This window comes from Pan troglodytes, chromosome 9 (assembly GCF_028858775.2).
Source record: "Pan troglodytes isolate AG18354 chromosome 9, NHGRI_mPanTro3-v2.0_pri, whole genome shotgun sequence".
In the NCBI taxonomy this organism is placed as follows: domain Eukaryota; kingdom Metazoa; phylum Chordata; class Mammalia; order Primates; family Hominidae; genus Pan; species Pan troglodytes.
The window spans coordinates 115,878,766-115,900,770 of record NC_072407.2 but is presented as its reverse complement, the minus strand read 5'-3'; the positions used below and the strand labels follow the sequence as shown (position 1 = coordinate 115,900,770).

The 22,005-nt window shown below is 40.7% G+C and overlaps 1 protein-coding gene across 3 annotated transcripts in view; it reads right to left on the bottom strand.

The window, feature by feature from the left end:
• Nucleotides 1-22,005, bottom strand: part of HTR3B (5-hydroxytryptamine receptor 3B) — a 44,240-nt gene that overhangs the window by 19,710 nt on the left and 2,525 nt on the right. For 2 of the 3 annotated variants that reach the window (XM_522188.7, XM_063784536.1), the window contains exon 2: nt 19,872-20,032. In XM_522188.7, coding sequence (XP_522188.2) covers nt 19,872-20,032 — 161 coding nt within the window. Of the gene's footprint in view, nt 1-2,303; nt 2,379-19,871; nt 20,033-22,005 lie in introns of those variants that run through there. The other variant, XM_009424210.5, reaches the window with a different exon arrangement.

Below are 22,005 nucleotides of genomic sequence, written 5' to 3'. Positions count from 1 at the left end.
GGTATTTGTTACGGCAGCCCGAACTTCCTAATACAATCACTAATCATTAGGGAAATGCAAATCATCAAAACCACAATGAGATACAAACTCACACTCATTAGAATGGCGACTGTTTTTTAAAAAGCAGAAAATAACAAGTGTTGGTGAGGATGGGGAGAAATTGGAACCCTTGTGCACTGTTGGTGGAAATGTAAAATGGTGCAGCTGCTGTGGAAAACAGTATGGCACTTTCTTAAAAAGTTAAAGATGAAATTACCACATAATCCAGCAATTCCACTTCTGAGTACACACCCAAGAGAACTGAAAGCAGGGGCTTGGACAGGTATTTATACACACATGTTCATAGCAGCATTATTCACAATAGCCAAGGGGTAGAATCAACCCAAGTGTCCATCGACAGATGAATAGATAAGCAAAATGTGGACTATACATAAATTGGAATATTATTCAACCTTAGAAAGGAAGGAAATTCTACAGCCGGGCGCGGTGGCTCACGCCTGTAATCCCAGCACTTTGGGAGGCTGAGGTGGGTGGATCACTTGAGGTCAGGAGTTTGAGACCAGCTTAGCCATCATGGTGAAACCCCGTCTCTACTTAAAATACAAAAATTAGCCAGGAGTGGTAGCGCACACCTGTAATCCCAGCTACGAGGGAGGCTGAGGCAGGAGAATTGCTTGATCCCAGGGATGGAGGTTGCAGTGAGCCAAGATTGCGCCACTGCACTCCAGCCTGGGCAACAGAATGATACTCCATCTCAAAAAAATGGAAGGAAGGAAATTCTGACACATGTTACAACATGGATGAACCTTGAGAACATGATGGGAAGTGAAATAAGCCAGTCACAGAAGGACAAATACTGCCTGATTCCACTTAAATGAGGTACCTAGAGTACTGAAATTCATAGAGACTGAAAACAGAATGAGTTGCTGGGGTGAAGGAAGGGAAAGTTATCGTTGAATGGGTAAACAGTTTCAGTTTTCACTGTTCACAATAGCAAAAACATGGAATCAACCCAAATGCCCAACAATGATACACTGGATAAAGAAAATGTGGTACATATATACCGTGGAATACCATGCAGCCATAAAAAAAAGAATGAGACCATGTCCTTTGCAGGGGCATGGATGGAGCTGGAAGCCATTATCCTCAGCAAACTAACATAGGAAGAGAAAACCAAACACCACATGTTCTCACTCACAAGTGGGAGCTGAACAATGAGAACACATGGACACGGGGAGGGGAACCACACACACTGGGGCCTGTCAGGGTGGGGTTTTGGGGAGGGAGAGCATCAGGAAAAATAGCTAATGCATGCTGAGCTTAATACCTAGGTGATGGGCTGATAGGTGCAGCAAACCATGGCACATGTTTACCTATGTAACAAACCTGCACATCCTGCACATGTATCCTGGAACTTTAAATTAAATTAAATTTTACAAAAAAGAGAAAACAGGGCCGGGTGCGGTGGCTCACGCCTTGTAATCCCAGCACTTTGGGAGGCTGAGGTGGGAGGATCAACTGATGTCAGGAGTTCAAGACCAGCCTGGCCCATGAAACCCCGTCTCCACTAAAAATACAAAAATTAGCCGGGCTTAGTGGCACGTGCCTGTCATTCCAGCTACTCGGGAGGCTGAGGTAGGAGAATCGCTTGAACCCAGGAGGCAGAGGTTGTAGTGAGCTAAGATTGAGCCACTGCTCTCCAGCCTGGGCAACAAAGCGAGACTCTGTCTCAAAAAAAAAAAAAGGAAAGAAAAAACATATACTCTAAAACACATTTGTCCAGAATATCAATTCTATAAGAAAACATGTGCAGAGAAAAGTAAAAATTAGCAGCGATGGTTGTTTTTATAATTTGAATTATGTGAATTTTTTCCTCTATAGTATTATATTCTTCTGTATTTTCTACATATCTACAATAAGTACATTATAATCCGGAAAAACATTAGTATTTTTTTAAGTTACCAAGCTGTCCCACAGAGAAATATGAATGGCCAGTAATCACATGAAAATGTTTAACCTCAGTAGTAATAAAAGATGGAAAGAATGGTCAAAACAAAAAAGGAGTTTCAGTTTTGCAAGATGAAAGGAGTTCTGGAGACTGAATCACGGTGATGGTAACACAAGAATGTGAATGTACTTAATGCCACTGAACTGTATGCTTAAAAAAGGTCAAGATGATAAATTTTATGTTGTGTATTTTATGACAAGTAAAAATGATAATACAAAGTGGATAAAGGATTTGGCTATATATTTCTCCTAAGGAGATATACAAATGGCCAATAAGCACATGAAAAGATGCTCACCATCATTAGTCACCAGGGAACTGCAAATCAAAACCACGACGAGATACCACTGTATCCTCACTAAGACAGCTAAAATTAAAAAGATAGACAATAACAAATATTGGCAAGGATGTAGAGAAGTTGGAGCCCTCAAACATTGCTGGCAGGATTATTAAGTGATTCAGTCAGTTTGAAAACCAGTCTGGGCTGGGCTCGGTTGCTCACGCCTGTAATCCCAGCACTTTGGAAGGCTGAGGCAGGCAGATCACCTGAGGTCAGCAGTTTGAGACCAGGCTGGCCAACATGGTGAAACCCCTGTCTCTACTAAAAATACAAAAATTAGCTGGGTGTGGCGGCGCACACCTGCGATCCCAGCTACTCACGAGGCTGAGGCATGAGATCACTTGAACCCGGGAGCTGAAGGTTGCAATGAGCCAAGATCGTGCCACTGCATTCCAGCCTGGGTGACAGAGTGAGACTCTGTCTGAAAAAGAAAAAAAGGAAAGAAGGAAAGGAAAGGAAAGGAAAGGAAAGGAAAGGAAAGGAAAGGAAAGGAAAGGAAAGGAAAGGAAAGGAAAGGAAAGGAAAAGCAGTCTGATATTTACTTAAAAGGTTAAACATACATTTATCATATAATGCAACAATTCTACTAAGTATATAACCACGAGAACTGAAGAAATAAGTCCACACAAAAAACCTGTATAAAAATATTCATAGCAGCATTATTTGTGATAGTTAAAAAGTGAAACCAATATAAACATCTATCGACTGATGAGTGGATAAACAAAATGTGACATATCCATACAATCGATCATACAGCAATAAAAAGTAATAAAATACTGATGCATGTGACAACATATATGAACTTTGAAAGCATGCTAAGTGAAAGAAATCAGTCATAAGAGGCCATTTATGGTATGATTCCACTTATATAATATGTCTAGAACAGGCAAATCTATAGAAACAAAAAGTGGATGAGTGTTTGCCTAGGGCTGCTGGGGGTGGATTGTGAGGTGTGACTGCTAATGGATATAGGGCTTCTTTTTGAGGTGATAAAAATGTTCTGAAATTAGATAGTGGTGATGGTTGCATAACTGAATATACTAAAAAACACTGAATTGTATACTTTAAATTGGTGAATTTTGTGGTTGAATTAAATCTCAAAAAAACCTGCTATTTAAAAAAAGTATTAATAAAGAAAAGGGCAATCATTTTTTAAGACATTTCCAGTATATTTATAAGAAGTCTGATGCATACTATTAAAGAACTCTCCTTGAACTCATTTTTTTTTCATTTCTTTCCATGTATAATCCATCACTAAAAACTGCATCCTTAAAAGAGAATAAAAGGATAAAAAACACAAGATGAAGAAATAGGAAATAAAATGTGTAAGACCAGCCTGGCCAACATGGTGAAACCCCGTCTCTACTAAAAATACAAAAATTAGCTGGGCATGGTGGTGGGAGCCTGTAATCCCAGCTACTTGGGAGGCTGAGGCAGAAGAATCGTTTGAACCCAGGAGGCGGAGGTTGCAGTGAGCAGAGATGGCGCCACTGCACTCCAGTCTGGGTGATAGAACGAGCCTCTGTCTCAAAAAAAAAAAAAAACAAATTCGTAAAACATTTCCTTTGCTGATTTAGGTTCAAAGCTCAAGAGTCACTTAGGTAACATTCGTATTTCTGTAATATTTAGTACAATACCAAATTTCAGTAAATGAAAGTGTTTAGGAAGTTGATGGCATGAAATCAACTAACAGCTCTCGTTTCCTCCCCAGAACTGGGTATACGAAATTAATTGTCCAATTATCCAGCGACATAAAAATCCATATTCTTTGTGCACAGGGTCAAGACTATGTACTACTCTGGAGAATTCAGGTTGGATAGGGAGTCAGAAGGCACCACTGATATTATAGTCCATGTTGATGGTGCTCCTGGAATTGTGCAGTACAGAGACTACACAGTGGCTCTGCGCCAGGTGGCATCATTTGAAAGAGAAACAAGAAACTTTTTTAAATTTCCCCTTTTTATAATCAAGAAAGCAAATTACTAACAATAAGCATTATTTTTTCTCTTTGAGAAAGAGAAGGCATTCGGAGCACATGGAAACGTAGTCGCCCTGCTTTAGTGGTTCAACAAAGCCTGGTCTGAGTGAACTTGTTCTACAGATATTAATGGAATTTAAATAGATACTTGGGAAAGGCAAGTTTTAAAGTAGTATAAAAAGTGAAAACCTTGAATTCACAAGTATTTCCCCAAGGAACAACTTGGAGCAGATGGACCACAGGGGACTCCCAGACAAGACTGGCTCAACGGGAGTCCTGGTAGCTGAAAAAAAAAGCTCTAATGAGAGCTCGAGATTAGGTGACACCACTTCTTGGCTTTTTTTTTTTTTTTTTTTTTTTTGAGACAAGGTCTTGCTTTGTTGCCCAAGCTGGGGTGCAGTGGCACAATCATGGCTCACTGCAGCCTCAACCTCCCAGGCCCAAGTGATCCTCCCATTTCAGCCTCCCAAGTAGCTGGGACCACAGATGTGCAACACCATGCCTAGCTAATTAATTTATTATTATTAATTTTTGTAGAAACAGGGTGGTGCTATGTTGCCGAGGTTGGTTTCAAGTTCCTGGACTCAAGCAGTCCTCCCACCTTGGCCTCCCAAAGTGCTAGGATTACAGGTGTGAGCCACCGTGCCCAGCCTTCTTTGCAAATTTTACCAACTGAGAGATCATGAAATAGATTACGTCTCACCCACTAAAGCACAAAAGGTTCCATTCTAGGCTTGGTTGCAATCAATGAGGTTCCCCACAAATAGAAAGAAAAAAAGTTCAAAATGCAGTTTATATCACTGAGATATATAGTAGTTGACTATGCTTTCACAAGAAATACATTTTTACATCTATTCGATGTTCTTACCAGTTTGTTTATCACTGTCATACCCCGTGAATGTGCCTCATTGATTCAGTCATATGGCTGGGAGGTGGGTCTCTGTTTTCATGTTTCATTTCACTATCATTTTATCCAGTTGATTCTTCTTAACTGCCATATTGATGCCTTAGCTTGTTTTTCTCTTCTTGCCCATTGCTTTGCCACATTACATATAACAATGATGTTAAGAATTTTTTTCTAACACTTTATGGGGGTGGTTGAGAGGATTCGTCATTCAGCCCTGAAGAACACAATGTCAAAAAGTATTTTGAGGCTAAAACTAAAATCTTTTTTTGTCAAAGGAAACAAGTTTCTCAATGCCAGCTGGTGAACATAATTGGTTCTCTGGTGGCATTATTCACAGCTTTTCCCTCTGTGTATCTCGCCCCGTTTTTTTTTCTTTAGATACCTTCCATCTTGCTTGTTAAAAGCAAAGGATATTTCAGAGAATTGGAATTCATTAGTCTTCCTAACAGAGGGAGTCTATTTAGATCTAAATTGGTGGTTAGCAAATATACAGATAATTCCCCTACATTCTTATTTATCTTTTCCAGTTCCGGAGACTATAGAAACAGATGCCTCAACGTCTGGCTGGGAGGCTCTAGTCAATGGACTGGAATACAAAGGTATCTGGGATTCGGAATTGACAAAACTCAATAGAAACAAATTGAAACTCTTCACTGTTGAGTAGATTATCTCTATAATCAGATTTCCCTAAGGTACTCATAATACCCAGAAATTCTAAGACAAGACTGTAGTCTTTTATATAAACAAAACAGGAGGCAAAACATTATAATGGAGGCGAGGTGCTGGGCTGAAAGCTCTTCATTCTAAACAAAAGTTGCCAGCAGTTCAGATGCTGGCAGATGCATCCAACAAGTTATCTATTCACGTTGGGAGTGTCCTTGTCTGTGCAGAATCTGTGAGTGATTTTTATCAAGTCCTTCAGAGCTGTCCCTGCCTCTGGAACTAACTTTAGGCTTATCCCACCTACATGCAATAGAGACATTTACAGAGCATTTTTAGAGTAGCCATTTGTAAAGATAATCCTAGAATTGACCCTTATATTTTTTAATTCATTCATTCATTGGACAAGTATCAATCCAATATCTTGGAAATCAAATACATAGTGCTGCATGTTATGGAAAATATGAATATGAGTAAGAAAGTCCTTCCCTCAAGTAGCATACACTACATTAGGGCATAATTTAACATTTTAACAAATAACTGTGCATTAAGAAATACACAGACTTGCCGGGCGCGGTGGCTCACGCCTATAATCCCAGCACTTTGGGAGGCCGAGGCAGGCGGATCACGAGGTCAGGAGATTGAGACCATCCCGGCTAACAAGGTGAAACCCCATCTCTACTAAAAATACAAAAAATTAGCCGGGCGTGGTGGTGGGCGCCTGTAGTACCAGCTACTCAGGAGGCTGAGGCAGGAGAATGGTGTGAACCGAGGAGGCGGAATTTGTAGTGAGCCGAGATCGCGCCACTGCACTCCAGCCTGGGCGACAGAGCGAGACGGAGTCTCGCTCAGAAAAAATAAATAAATAAAATAAAAACACAGACTTGGCTCAGCCCGGCGGCTCATGCCTGTAATCCCAGCACTTTGGGAGGCTGAGGTGAGTGGATCACTTGAGGCCAGGAGTTCGAGACCAGCCTGGGCAACATGGCGAAATTAAGTCTCTACAAAAAATACAAAAATTAGCCCGATATGGTGGTGTACACCTATAGTACCAGCTACTTGGGGGGCTGAGATGGGAGGATCACCTGAGCCTGGGAGGTTGCAGTGAACTGAGGTCACGCCACTGTACTCCAGCCTGGATGATAGAGTGAGACCCTATCTCAAAAAAAAAAAAAAAAAAGAAAAAGAAAAAAGAAAGAAAAGAAAGGAAAAGAAAATCCACACAGACTTAAGTGGATTTAAAGGAAGTGCTCTCACCTTGGAGAAATGAGGAAAATTTATTTTAAGAGCTGAGATTTGAAGGACTACAATATTTTGCAGATGGAGAATGAAGAGAAAGACATTTGGTAGGGGAAATAGCAGAATGAATGACTTACAAGCAGGAAACAACCATGGGTCCAGGCTCATTGTTGTACTGAGAACCCGGAGAAGATAATGTAAGATAATGTAAGAAGATAATATAGACAGGGATAAAACTAGAGGGACAGAATATAAAATTTTTTCAGATTTCTGTAAGAAAATTTGCCAGATTCAATATGATGACATGTCTAACATAGTCTAATAACAAACAAGTATATTCTACAATTCTGGTAGGGAAATCCCACATCTTTAAAAAGATAATGGTGTTCTCCTTACCTACCATAAGGAATCTGATTTTACTTTCTTTTGTCAGGGTAGGAAGAAAGAGTTAGAAAAATATTTCCAATTCGATACACTTGTTCCAAGGGAAAATATTAATATAAATACTTTACACCTTTTCCATTTATCTCCAAATAAACCTCTAAAGGAAAGCCTGAGCAACTTTTTTTTTTTTTTTTTTTGAGATGGAGTCTCATTCTGTCGCCAAGCTGGAGTGCAGTGGAGCGATCTCAGCTCACTGCAACCTCTGCCTCCTGGGTCCAAGCGATTCTCCTGTCTCAGCCTCCCGAGTATCTGGGACTACAGGTGCCCACCACCACGCCCGGCCAGCAATTTTCTTTATCTTAATAAATACGAAGGGGCCGGGTACAGTGGCTCACACTTGTAATCCTAGCACTTTGGGAGGCTGAGGCGGGCAGATCACAAGGTCAGGAGTTCAAGACCAGCCTGGCCAACATGGTGAAACCCCGTCTCTACTAAAAGTACAAAAATTAGCCAGGCATGGTGGTGGGTGCCTATAATCCCAGCTACTTGGGAGGCTGAGGCAGGAGAATCACTTGAACCTGGGAGGCGGAGGTTGCAGTGAGCCGAGATCGTGCCACTGCACTCCACCCTGGGTGACAGAGTGAGACTCTGTCTCAAAAAAAAAATAAAAAATAAAAATAAATAGGAAGTCAGAAAGGAAAAAGATGGGCTGGACGGGATGGCTTATGCCTGTAATCCCACCACTCTGGGAGGCTGAGGTGGGTGGATCACTTGCGGTCTGGAGTTCAAGACCAGCCTGGCCAATGTGGTGAAACCCCATCTCTACTAAAAATATAAAAATTAGCCAGGTGTGGTGGTGGGCACCTGTAATCCCAGCTACTTGGGAGGCTGAGGCAGGAAAATCGCTTGAACCCAGGAGGCAGAGGTTGCAGTGAGCCGAGATTGCACCAGTGCACTCCAGACTGGGCGACAGAGTGAGACTCTGTCTCAAAAAAAATAAAAATAAAAAACTTGAAGGAATTTTCTATTCAAGCTGTTTAAGACTAGGCTTTTTAGTAAGAGGTATTTCCTGGTATTTAAACAAACAATATTTTCTAAGATCTTAGGGCTAGGACTCTTACTTAATAGGATAATTGGGGAAATATGGCCATGCACAGTAGCTCATGCCTGTAATCCCAGCACTTTGGGAGGCCAAGGTGGGTGGATCACTCGATGTCAGGAGTTCGAGACCAGTCTGGCCAACATAGTGTAACCCCATGTCTACTAAAAATACAAGTTAGCTGGACATGGTGGTAGGTGCCTGTAATCCTAGTTACTTAGGAGGCTGAGGCAGGAGAATCATTTGAACCCGGGAGGCAGAGGTTACTGTGAGCTGAGATGGTGCCACTGCACTACATCCTGGGTGACAGAGTGAGTCTCCATCTCAACAAACAAACAAACAAACAAAAAGCTGGGAAAAGTACAATTTGTTGTTTAAAAGAGGGAATTCTGGGCCAGGCGCGGTGGCTCACATCTGTAATGCCAGCACTTTGGGAGGCTGAGGCGGGCAGATCACCTGAGGTCCGGAGTTTGAGACCAGCATGGCCAACATGATGAAACCCAGTCTCTACTAAAAATACAAAATTAGCCTGGCGTGGTGGCACATGCTTGTAATCCCAGCTACTCGAGAGGCTGAGGCAGGAGAATCACTTGAACCCGGGAGGCAGAGGTTGTGGTGAGCCAAGATCACGCCATTGCACTCCAGCCTGGGCAACAAGAGTGAAACTCCATCTCAAAAAAAGTAAAAATAAAAACAAAACTAAAATAATAAAAAAAGGAATTTTAGGGGTACTATTTAAATATTCCTCTTTACAATGAAATAATTGATTAGGGGTTTATCTAAGTTGGGGGAAAATGACACCAAAGTAACCTGAATCAGTAAAAAGGAAAAAAAATTTAAACCTTGTACTCTTTGTTGTTGTTGTTGTTGTTGTTGTTTTGAGATGGAGTTTTGCTCTTGTTGCCCAGGCTGGAGTGCAATGGTGCAATCTCAGCTCACCGCAACCTCCGCCTCCCAGGTTCAAGCAATTCTCCTGCCTCGGTCTCCCAAGTAGCTGGGATTACAAGCATGTGCCACCATGCCTGGCTAATTTTGTATTTTTTTAGTAGAGACAGGGGTTTCTCCATGTTGAGGCTGGTCTCGAACTCCTGACCTCAGGTGATCCACCTGCCTCGGCCTCCCAAAGTGCTGGGATTACAGGCGTGAGCCACTGCGCCCTGCCTAAACCTTGTACTCTTAAGTTTCAAATTTATTTTTTCATTGATTTAAATGCCTAATTCTCAGTCCAAAAAAATCAAAGACTCTGATTCACTGCTAGCACTAAAATAGTAACATAGAAAAACATCCCTATTAAAATAAATTGAAACTGAATCATTAAATTATTTTAACAGATTACCTTAAAATAATAACATCATTTTGTGGGTATATTTTGTATGTAAATGTAAAATTGAAGATAAAAGTAGCACAAAAGAGGCGGGAGCAGGTAAATGGAATTTTACTGTTGTAAGTTTCGTACATTTTATGTGAAGTGTCAAAATATTAATTCTAAGTACACTGTAATAAGTTAATGATGAATATGGAAATTCCTAAGGCAAAGTCTAAAAAAATACAAAGATGGATCGCTAAAAAGCTAATAGAGGAACTATAATCCAATATTTAAAATATTTTTAATATTTATAAAAATTTAAAAATTACGGAAAATAAATCAGGATATGAGGAATAGAACAAAAAACAGATGAGAAAACTAGAAGACAAATAGCAAGATGGTACTGGCAAATGAGCTAAACATTTCCACTAAAATGCATAGATTGGCTCGTCACTGTGGCTCATACCTGTAATTCCAACACTTTCGGAGGCCAAGACAGGCAGATCACTTGAGGTCAAGAGTTTAAGACCAGCCTGGTCAACATGGTGAAACCCCGTCTCTACTAAAAATACAAAAATTAGCCAGGTGTGGTGGCGCATGCCTGTAATCCCAGCTATTCAGGAGGCTGAGGCAGGAGAATTGCTTGAACCCAGAACGTGGAGGTTGCAGTGAGCCAAGACTGGGCCACTGTGCTCCAGCCTGGAGGACAGAGTGAGACTCCATATTGAAAAAAAAAAAAGCATAGATTGTCATACTGGTTTAAAAAAAAAAAAAAGCCCTAACCTGGAATAGTATTCAGCAACAAAAAGAAATGAACTATTGGTGTTCACAACAACACAGATGGACCATAAGGAAATTATGCTAAAGGAAAAAAGCCAATCTCAAAGGTAATATATTGTATGATTCCATTTATATAATATTCTTGAAATAGCCTAAAGATGGAGAAAAGATTAGTGGTTGCCAGGGGTTAGGAGTCAGCAGAGAGAAAGGAATGTGGCTATAAAGGGGTAGCACCTGGGGGCCCTGTGGTGTTGATACAATTATGTACTTTGATTGTGGTGCTGATTACAAAAAGCTACACATGTAATAAAATTACATAGAACTACACACACACACACACACACACACACACGAGTACACATAAGCTGGAGAAATCTGAATAAGCTCTACAGATTGTACCAGTGTTAATTTTCTAGTTTTGACACTGTAATATATATATATTTGCAAGATGTTAACAGTATGAGAGACTGAGTGAAGTGTACACAGGGTCTGCCTATATATTTCTTTTCAGCATGTACCTAACTATATATTGTTATAAGAAATGACTTCAAATACAAAGGACATCAAATGATACAAATAGATTGGGAATAAAAGGATGGCCAAGAATATGCCATGTGGGAAGCAAGCATAAGAAAAACTTCGTAAAAGGGAATATTATCAGAGATGAAGTGGAGCGTTTCATAACAGTAAAAGGATCTGTTCATTACGAAGACATATAGGCTGGGCACAGTGGCTCACCTGTAATACCAGCACTTTGGGTGGCCAAGGTGGGCAGATTGCTTAAGCTCAGGAGTTAGTGACCATGGTAGGCAATATGGCAAAACCCCGTCTCTTCCAAAAATACAAAAACTAGCTGGGTGTGGTGGCATGTGCCTGTAGTCCCAGCTACTCAGGAGGGTGAGGCAGGAGAATTGTCTGAGCCCAGGAGGTTGAGGCTGCAGTGAGACACAGTCATGCCATTGCACTCCAGCCTGGGCGACAGAGTAAAATACTGTCTCAAAAAAAAAAACCCCAAAGAAAAGAAAAATATAAGTCTAAATGTGTATGCACCTAATAACATAGCTTCAAAATACACGAAGCGAAAGTTGGCAGAACCAAAGAGAGAAATCATAACAACAACAATCATAACTGGAGATTTTAACATTCCACTCCATCAAGTTAATAAAACAACTGGAAGAAAAAAAATAGAAGATTTCGGCTGGGTGCAGTGGCTCACGCCTGTAATCCCACCACTTTGGGAGGCCAAGGTGGGTGGATCACCTGAGGTCAGGAGTTCAAGACCAGCCTGGCCAACATGGTGAAACCCTGTCTCTAATAAAAGTAGAAAAATTAGCTGGGTGTGGTGGCAGGCACCTGTAATCCCAGCTACTCAGGAGGCTGAGGCAGGAGAATCACTTGAACCCGGGAGGCGGAGTTTACAGCGAGCTGGGATTGCACCACTGCACTCCAGCCTGGGGGACAAGAGTGAGACTTCATCTCAAAAAAAAAAAAATAGAAGATTTCAACACCACTATCAACCACATTTATTGAATTAATATTTATAGAGCAGTATACCATTCTGTTCAACATTGTACTGGAGGCCCTAGTCAGGGTAACAAGACACTAGAAGGAAACAAATGTATAAAGATCAGAAAGAAAGAAGCAAAACTGATTTTCCTCACAGACAACATGATTTTCTACACAGAAAATCTGAAAGAATCTACCAAAAAAAGCCTCTAAAGCGAAAAAGAAATGTAAGGGTCACAGAATCCCAGACCAATATCTAGAAATCAACTGTGTTTTTGTATGCTAGCAACAGACAACTAGATTCAAATTTAAAATACCATTTATAATAACAAAAAATGTGAAATACTTAGGAATAAATTTAACCAAATGTATGCAAAATGCTAAAAATGATGAAACATTAATAAAAGAAATTAAAGAACTAAACAGAGAGATACACTGTATGTATGGACTGGATAACTCAGTATTGTTAAGATGTCAGTTCTCCTCAAATTTATCTATAGATTCAGCGCAGTACCAATCAAAATTCCAGAAGTTTTTAAAAATAGACATTGATGAGTCAATTCTAAAGTTTATATGGAAATGCAAACAACCTAGAAAAGTTAAAACAATTTTTAAAAAGAAGAACAAGATTAGAAGATTCACATTATCTTATTTCAAGACTTCCATAATGCTACAGTAATGAAAACAGTGTGGTATTGTTAGAAAGACAAACATACAGATTAGTTGAATAGAATAGAGTCAAGAAATAAGCTCAGAGTATATAAATAACTCTTGTAACCTGATAATAAAATAATAAACAGCCCAACTTTAAAAATAAAAGATTTGAGCAGACATATTACCAAAGAAGATATACAGTTGGCAATTGGCAAATAAGCACATGAAAAAATGTTCAACATGTTCAAATGTTAGGGAAATAAAAATTAAAAACTACGTTGAGATACTACTGCAAACCTACTACAATGGTTAAAATTTTTAAAATTGGGCCGGGTGCGGTGGCTCATGCCTATAATCCCACTACTTCAGAAGCCCGAGGCAGGTAGATTACCTGAGATCAGGAGTTAGAGACCAGCCTGGCCAACATGGCGAAACCATCTCTACTAAAAGTACAAAAATTAGCCGGGCACGGTGGTGGGTGCCTGTAATCCCAGCCACTCAGGAGGCTGAGGCAGGGGAACCGCTTGAACCCAGGAGGCAGAGGTTGCAGTGAGCTGAGATCATGCCACTGCACTCCAGCCCAGGCGACAAGAGCGAGACTCCGTCTAAAAAAAAACATTTAAAGATTGACAGCTTCAAGGAGTAATGATTATGTGGAGAAACTGAAGCTCTCACACATTATGAGTGACATGCAAAATGATAACAGCCACTTTGGAAAAAAGCTGGACAGTTTCTTATAAAATTAAACATAGACCCATCACACAGCTCACCAATACTATACCTAAGCATTTATCCAAGAGAAAGAAAAACATATGCAAATATTTATAGTGGCTTTATTCATAATTGCCCCCAAATGGAAACAATCCATGTGTCCCACAACTGGTAAACAGATAAATTGTAGTGCATCTGTACAATAAACTACTACTACTGAGTTATGCAACAACATGGATAAATCTCAAAGGCATTATGCTAAGTGAAAGAAGCCATGCACAAAAGGTAAAATAACATATAATTCCATTTATATAATATTCTGTATAAGCCAAAACTAGAGGGAAAAAAAATCAGATTACTGGGTCCCAGAGACTCTGTCTGTCTCTTGCCTCTATCTCAAAAACACAAACAAAGTAAGTAGAAGAAAATAAATATGTAAAGATATCTAAAGAGCATGGGAGGTTGAGGCTGCAGTGAGCCGTGATCACGCCACTGCACTCCAGCCTAAGTAACAGAGTGAGACCCTGACTCAAAGCAAAACAAAACAAAACAAAACAAAACAAAAAATTACAAAGCCCAAAGTTGGCTCTTTGAAAAAAATAAAATTGGTAAAACTGACAAGATTAGTCAAGGGAAAATATGAGAAAATACAAATTACCAATATGAGACACAAAAGCCATATCGCTAGAGATCCTATGGGCATGAAAATAATAGAAAAAAATATATGAACAACTAAGTCAATAAATTTGACAAACTGCATGAAAGAGACAAATTCCTTAAAAATACAAATTAACAAAACTGACACAAGAAAAAACTGAATATGTGTAAATAAATTTGAATTTGCATTTGATTACCTTCCCACAAAGAAAGCTCCAGACCCCTATAATTTTACTGGTAAATTCTATCAGACATTAAGGAAGAAAAAATATTCACATTATACAACGCTGTCAGAACACTGAGAAGGAAACAATTCTCAACAATTCTGTTTTATAAGGCCAACACAATCCTGATACCAAAACCAGATGAGAAGACTAGAGTCTAATGCCTGTCATCAACAAACGTGTAATATATATTAATTAGAAAATAAAATTCAATACAAAAATTAGCCAGGTGTGGTGGTACACACCTGTAATCTCAGCTACTTGGGAGGCTGAGGCACGAGAATTGCTTAAAGCTAGGAAGCGGAGGTTGCAGTGAGGTGAGATTGTGTCCCTGGACTCCAGCCTGGGCAACAGAGCAAGACTGTCTCAAGAAAACAAAATTAATTTAATTTAATTTTTTTTTTTTTGAGATGGAGTTTCACTCTTGTTGCCCAGGCTGGAGTGCAATGGCATGATCTCGGCTCACCGCAACCTCTGCCTCCCAGGTTCAAGCAATTCTCCTGCCTCAGCCTCCCGAGTAGCTGGGATTACAGGCATGTACCACCACACCTGGCTGATTTTGTATTTTTAGTAGAGACAGGGTTTCTCCACGTTGAGGCTGGTCTCAAATTCCTGACCTCAGGTGATCCACCTGCCTCAGCCTCCTGAAGTGCTGGGATTACAGGCGTGAGCCACTGCGCCCAGCCAATTTAATTTAATTTTTAAAACATTTTTTAAATCTTTTTAAAAATTTAAAAAACAGTTCATTAAAATGGACTTTGTCTTAGTCCATTTTTTGTTCCTATATCTGAAAACCTGAGACTGTGTAATTTATATAAAAAAATTTTTATTTTTCACAGCTCTGGAGGCTGGGAAGTTCAAGCTCAAGGAGCTGCATCTGATCAGGGCTTTCTCACTGCATCATAACATGGAGGAGGGCATCTCACAGCAAGAGGTCAAGAGCATGTCAGGTCAGCTTTCTCTCCTTATATAGCCACCATCCTAATTACCTTCCAAGGGCCGCACCTCCAAATACCATCAACATATGAATTTACAGATGAAATTTTGGAGGCTGGGCGTGGTGGCTCACTCCTGTAATCCAGCACTTTGGCAGGCCGAGGCAGGTGGATCACCTGAGGTCAGGAGTTTGAGACAAGCCTGGCCAACATGGTGAAACCCCATCTCTGCTAAAAATAGAAAAATTAGCCGGGTGTGATAGCACTTGCCTGTAGTCCCAGCTACTCGGGAGACTGAGGCTGGAGTATTGCTTGAACCTGGGAGGCAGAGGTTACAGTGAGCCAAGATTGCGCCATTGCACTCCAGCCTGGGTGACAGAGAGAGATTTCGTCTAAAAATAAAATTTTTTTTAAAAAAGGCCAAGCATGGTGGCTCACACCTGTAATCCCAGCACTTTGGGAGGCCGAGGCAGGCGGATCACCTGAGGTCAGGAGTTCAAGACCAGCCTGGCCAACATGGTGAAACTCCGTCTCTACTAAAAATACAAAAAAAAAAAAAAAAAATTAGCCGGGCATGGTGGCAGGCACCTGTAATCCCAGTTACTCGGGAGGCTGAGGCAAGAGAATCACTTGAACCCTGGAGGTGGCGGTTGCAGTGAGCTGAGATAGTGCCATTGCACTCCAGCCTTTGAGACTTTGTCTCAAAAAAAAAAAAAGAAGAAAGAAAGAAAGAAAGAAATTTTGGGGACACATTCAAACCATAACAAACTAACAAATGTCAGCAAATTTGAAAATTTCTATTCATTGTAAGACCCATTAAGAAAATGAATAGCGAAGACACAGACTGGGAATAAACACTTATTATATAATATGTGTATGTATTATGTAATTACTATATTATATGTTATTATATTATAATAATGATATAACTACATATTATATAATATAGGAGGTAATATCTAAAAAAAGACTGTGCCCAGAATGTATAAATAGCTCCTATAAATCTATAATAACAATAAAAAAAGCCAATGACCCAATTTTAAAAATAAGAGAAGGCTTAAATGGGCATTTCATAAAGAAAAATCTGTAAGTAGCCAATAAGCACATGAAAAAGAGTTCAAAATCATTAGCCATTAGGGAAATTTTAATAAAACCTCAATGAAATACCATTATACCCTTACTAGAATGACTAAAATTAAAAAGACTGGTAACACCAAATGTTGGCAGGGATGTGTAGCAATAGGAACTCTCATAGCTTACTGGTGGGAGTGTAAAATGCACAACCACTTTGCAAATCAGTTTGGCAGTTTCTCATTAAGTGTACACCCTCCTGTGACCCAGTCACAGAACTTCTAGGTTTTACTTCAAAGAAATGGAAATGCCGGGCACGGTGGCTCACGCCTGTAATCCCAGCACTTTGGGAGGCCGAGGGGGGTGGATCACGAGGTCAGGAGATCGAGACCATCCTGGCTAACACAGTGAAACCCTGTCTCTACTAAAAATACAAAAAATTAGCCGGGCGTCGTGGCACATGCCTGTAGTCCCAGCTGTTCGGGAGGCTGAGGCAGAAGAATGGCGTGAACCCGGGAGGCGGAGCTTGCAGTGAGCCGAGATAGCGCCACTGCACTCTGGCCTGGGTGACAGAGCAAGACTCGGTCTCAAAAAAAAAAAAAAAAAAAAGAAAGAAAGAAATGGAAACATACACACAAAAAGACTCGTACAAGAAAATTCTTAGCAGCTTTATTCATACTATCCTAAAATTAGAAACAACCCAAATGCCTGTCAACAGGAGAATGGATAAACAAATCATGATATAGCCATAACTGAATACTACTTATTAAGAAAAAGGAACAAACTACTGATACACACTGCAGCAGAAGTGAATCTCAAAATGCCAAGTGAAAAAGCCAGACACAATCAAGTACACACAATAAAATTTCATCACATGGAGTTCTACAACCAGCAAAACTAATCACTGCTGAAAGAAATAATCAGAAGAGTATTTGTCTCTGTGGGTGAAGAGGATGGGGATGGACTAGGAAGGGAACAAGGGACCTTTTTGGGGATCTTTGATATCTTGATAGAGATATGGGTTATATGGCTGGGCACCGTGGCTCATGCCTGTAATCCCAGCACTTTTGGGAGGCTGAGGCGGCCAGATCACTTGAGGTCGGGAGTTCAACACCAGCCTGGCCAACATGGTGGAACCCCATCTCTACTAAAAAATATATAAATGAGCCGAGTGTGGTGGCAGACACCTGTAATCCCAGCTACTCAGGAGGCTGAGGCAGGAGAATTGCTTGTCCCCGGGAGGCGGAGGTTGCAGTGAGCCAAGATGGTGCCACTGCACTCCAGCCTGGGCAACAGAGTGAGACTCCATCTCAAAAAATAAATAAATAGCCGGGTGTGGTGGCTCACACCTATAATCCCAACACTTTGGGAGGCTGAGGTGGGCAGATCTTTTGAGGTCAGGAGTTCAAGACTAGCCTGACCAACATGGTGAAACCCCATCTCTGCTAAAAATACAAAATTAGTCGAGTGTGGTGGCGCATGCCTGTAATCCCAGCTACTCAGGAGGCTGAGGCAGGAGAATCACTTGAACCTGGGAGGCAGAGGTTGAAGTGAGCTGAGATCGTGCCACTGCACTCCAGCCTGGGTGACAGAGCCAGACTCTATCTCAAAATAAATAAATAAATAAATAAATGTTATATGGGTATATGTAATTAGCAACACTCATCAGCTTGTACACTTAATATCTGTGTATTTCCACATATGTATATTTTACCTCAATTAGAAAACAATTTTTGGCCAGGTGCGGTGGCTTATGCCTGTAATCCCAGCACTTTGGGAGGCCGAGGCAGATGGATCATGAGGTCAGGAGATCGAGACCATCCTGGCTAACACAGTGAAACCCCATCTCTACTACAAATACAAAAAATTAGCCGGGCGCGGTGGCGCATGTCTGTAATCCCAGCTACTCGGGAGGCTGAGGCAGGAGAATGACGTGAACCTGGAAGGCGGAGCTTGCAGTGAGCAGAGATCGTGCCACTGCACTTCAGCCTGGGCGACAGAGCGAGACTCCGTCTCAAAAAAAAAAAAAAGAAAAGAAAACAATTTTTGAGAAGTAAATGGAAAAACAATGATTAAATTACTTTAACAAAACGAGCTCAGTAAAGACTGTTTTTAGGAGAAATTGCCGGGTGTGGTGGCTCACGCCTGTAATCCCAGCACTTTGGGAGGCCGAGGCAGATGGATCACTTGAAGTCAGGAGTTTGAGACCAGCCTGTCCAACAGGTGAAACCCCGTCTCTACTAAAAATGCAAAAATTAGCCGGGCGTGGTGGCGCATGCCTGTAATCCCAGCTACTAGGGAGGCTAAGGCAGGAGAATCGCTTGAACCCGGTAGGCAAAGGTTGCAGTGAGCTGAGATCGTGCCATTGGACTCCAGCCTGGGTGACAGAGAGAGACTCCATCTCAAAAAAAAAAAAAAAAAGAAAAAGAAAAAAGAGAGAAATCAAAATAACTCTGGGACCAATTGAAATCAAAGACTTTGTAATTAGAAAAAAGGAGGAAGAGGAAGAGGTGCTAACCATCAGGATCATCACTTGTTGATGGCTTCCTAAGAACTCTGCCAACTACTTTACAGTGTTCGTTTCATTCCCACAGCCCATCTTCCAGACATAGGAGAAAAAGGATGCTTTAATAAACAAATTCTCTCCACCATCCTTAGCAAACGCTTTAGATATAAAAGCCCCCTTATAAACTCAAGATAATAAGGCATTTTTTTCTCTCTTTTAAATCTCAAGCAATAAGTAGTGAATCTCTTCTTAAATCTGTTATTATCATAACAAATGTGAACCATAGGATAAAATACCTATTACTGTTTTTGGTTTCAGCAATATTCATACAATATGTACTATGATCCATGACCACAATTTTTTTTTTTTTTTTTTTTTTTGGAGACAAGGTCTGGATCTGCCACCTAGGCTGGAGTGCAGTGGCATGATCATGGCTCATTGCAGCCTCAACCACCCAAGCTCAAGCTATTCTCCCTCTTCATCCTCTTGAGTAGCTGGAACTACAGGCATGCACCACCACGGCCCGGCTAGTTTTTGTATTTTTGGTACAGACAGGGTTTCGCCATGCTGCCTAGGCTGGCCTCCAACTCGTGTGCTCAAGTGATCTGCCTACCTTGGCCTCCCAATGTGCTAGGATTACAGGCATGAGCCACCACACTCAGCTTCACAATTCTTAAAACATCTTAATTCCATGATCTAGACGATTTGCCCTACACAGTGTCCACTGGGGGCTAGAAAGCATGATTTGCCTAATGAATATTTTACCTAACTGCTAAAATGAATCTAGCACAACTTCCCTGCCAGTTCAACTACAATCTCAAGAATATAACCTCTCATAGGCTCCTGCATGAACTGCAGACTGTTTTAAAAGACGTTAACAAGAATAGGAAGGGGCAAGATGGTCCTTACCACATCCAATATAGCACGGACGAACAGGTCCAGGTAGACTGTGGTGGCCTTGGTCCAGTTGTAAACTGGTCTCACTTCTTTATGATATTTCTGTAATAGCTGCTTGCTGAGATGATACAGAGCAGAATCCCGGGGATGATGTGTATCTGTGGCTAGAATTCCTGGAAAATAAACTATCATTGTGAAGATAAAAGTAAGAGGAGCTTGGTTTCTTTAGGAGGTTTCAGACTGTTCAGGACTCGGTGGCTTTTACTAGAATATAGCTTTCAGCTCACCAAAATCTGCATCAATTCACAGCCAGCTGGTGGGGCCTTTGGCAAACGCTTAAAGTAAGCTGATGGCCTAAGTGCCCAATGGAGAAATCTCATTGTAAAAACAAGTAAATCAACGCCATCTCCAAGGTTGGAAAACTGTACCTACAATTCCATTTTACAACAATCTTGCATTTTGGAGACAGAATAATTTCTTTATTCCTGTATCATCCTCTCCTAGCATCTAGAAAAAACCCACCTACACACTTAGCCAAAACTTAACTCCCGCGTTGGTTTTTCTTTTGATTTTTCATGTGTAATTCAAAAATTCAATAGAAAAATCAAGCAAAAAAACATGAAGAAACCCATTAACCCAAAAAACTTGTATAGATTTCTAGATAAAGGGATTAACGAGAGCCCAATTTGTACTTTTCTCCTCAAAAATCTCTTTTCTCATTTCATCTGTCCTTAAATAAAATGCACTTGTCAGAAAATGAGATCTTTGTTTTGAGAAAATTCTCTCTGGTTCCAGGGAACAACCATTTCTTCTGACCCAAAAATCTTGATTTGTAGAGGAGCTGTGATTGGTGTTGAGGCCAGGGAGGCCAGAGGAAGGGAAGCAAGAGAAATGAGCACCAGCAATTGGAAGTGACAAATTTGTGAGGGCTTTCTCTGAATTGCAAAAAGATATTTTGTTCACAAGCTTTGCCAGCCCTTAGGGGATTCAATGCTTCACTCAGTCATTGGACCGAAGCAAATTGCACACCTCCTGACAAAGTGCGTGAGTGAAATCTCTCTGTAGTGTCCTGCGTGTGAATTTGCCTGGGCTCTCAGTGGTTTTGATGGTTATTTTGATGAGCTGCCAAAGGTATGAGGGATCCAGCAGGAAACTGTAAATGAGATCGCTTCTCCCTGTGCGACAATCCTGTTTATACCCATTTCTTTATGAATGATGTCATGTCACTTGCCGCTACAGGCAGCAATTTCTATGATTTAACAATGTCAGTGTGACCAAAATGCTAACAACAATGCTGGAGGTACAATGCCAGACTCCTTGTGGGCAGTGCAATATACACTTTCATTACCGTCGGAACTGGGAATCTAATGAGCATTTTAACTCCCTAACAATTCACCCAAGAAGATGCCTAAAATGGCGTTAGCTATTCAGGCGTGCAGGACTAAGGTGGGTGGCTTGCATCAGGCATCATTTGTAGGGTTTTTGTGAACTGTTATTGTCAAAAAGTGTGCTGTGAATCTCTCTACCTGAGAACATTTCTCGCTGGTGTACCCCAGGGGAGGGAAGTCAGGAGCACAAAGCAAAGCTGTCCCAGTGCTTTTCCTGCCAACTTTGCTGTGGGCAGCTTCACGTTTACCTCGCTTGGAAGCTCCCAATTCAAGTCTCAGTTGGGGAAACACCGAAATGAGTATGTTTCAATACAGGAAATTATCCGAGACAGCATTAAAACATAATTCTGAGAAATGAATATGTGTTCCTCGCACTGACTGCTCACAAAGACTCAAATTCCCCTCTGCGATCTTGTCTAGGAAGCAATCCATAGATTCCCTATGGATAAACTCATGTTTTCTAGAATGGGTCAAAATCTTGGTTAAAAAGAGAAAGTTCTGGAAGCTAGGACTAGGAACAAAAGAGAATCAAGCACTGAAATGAGAAAAATAATAAGCAAATGGAAATGTGCTTAAATAAACCAAAAGGGGAAAGAGTTCTTTGTTTAAGATGGGAAGAAATAATAAATTACATTTCTACTATGAATGCAAATTTGCCTGAGGAGAAAGATCAATTACAGGAGAGAGATTAAGGATTTAAGTGACCATTAATTAACAGTAAATTATGCCCCTTGAAAGCTAATGTGACATTCACACAA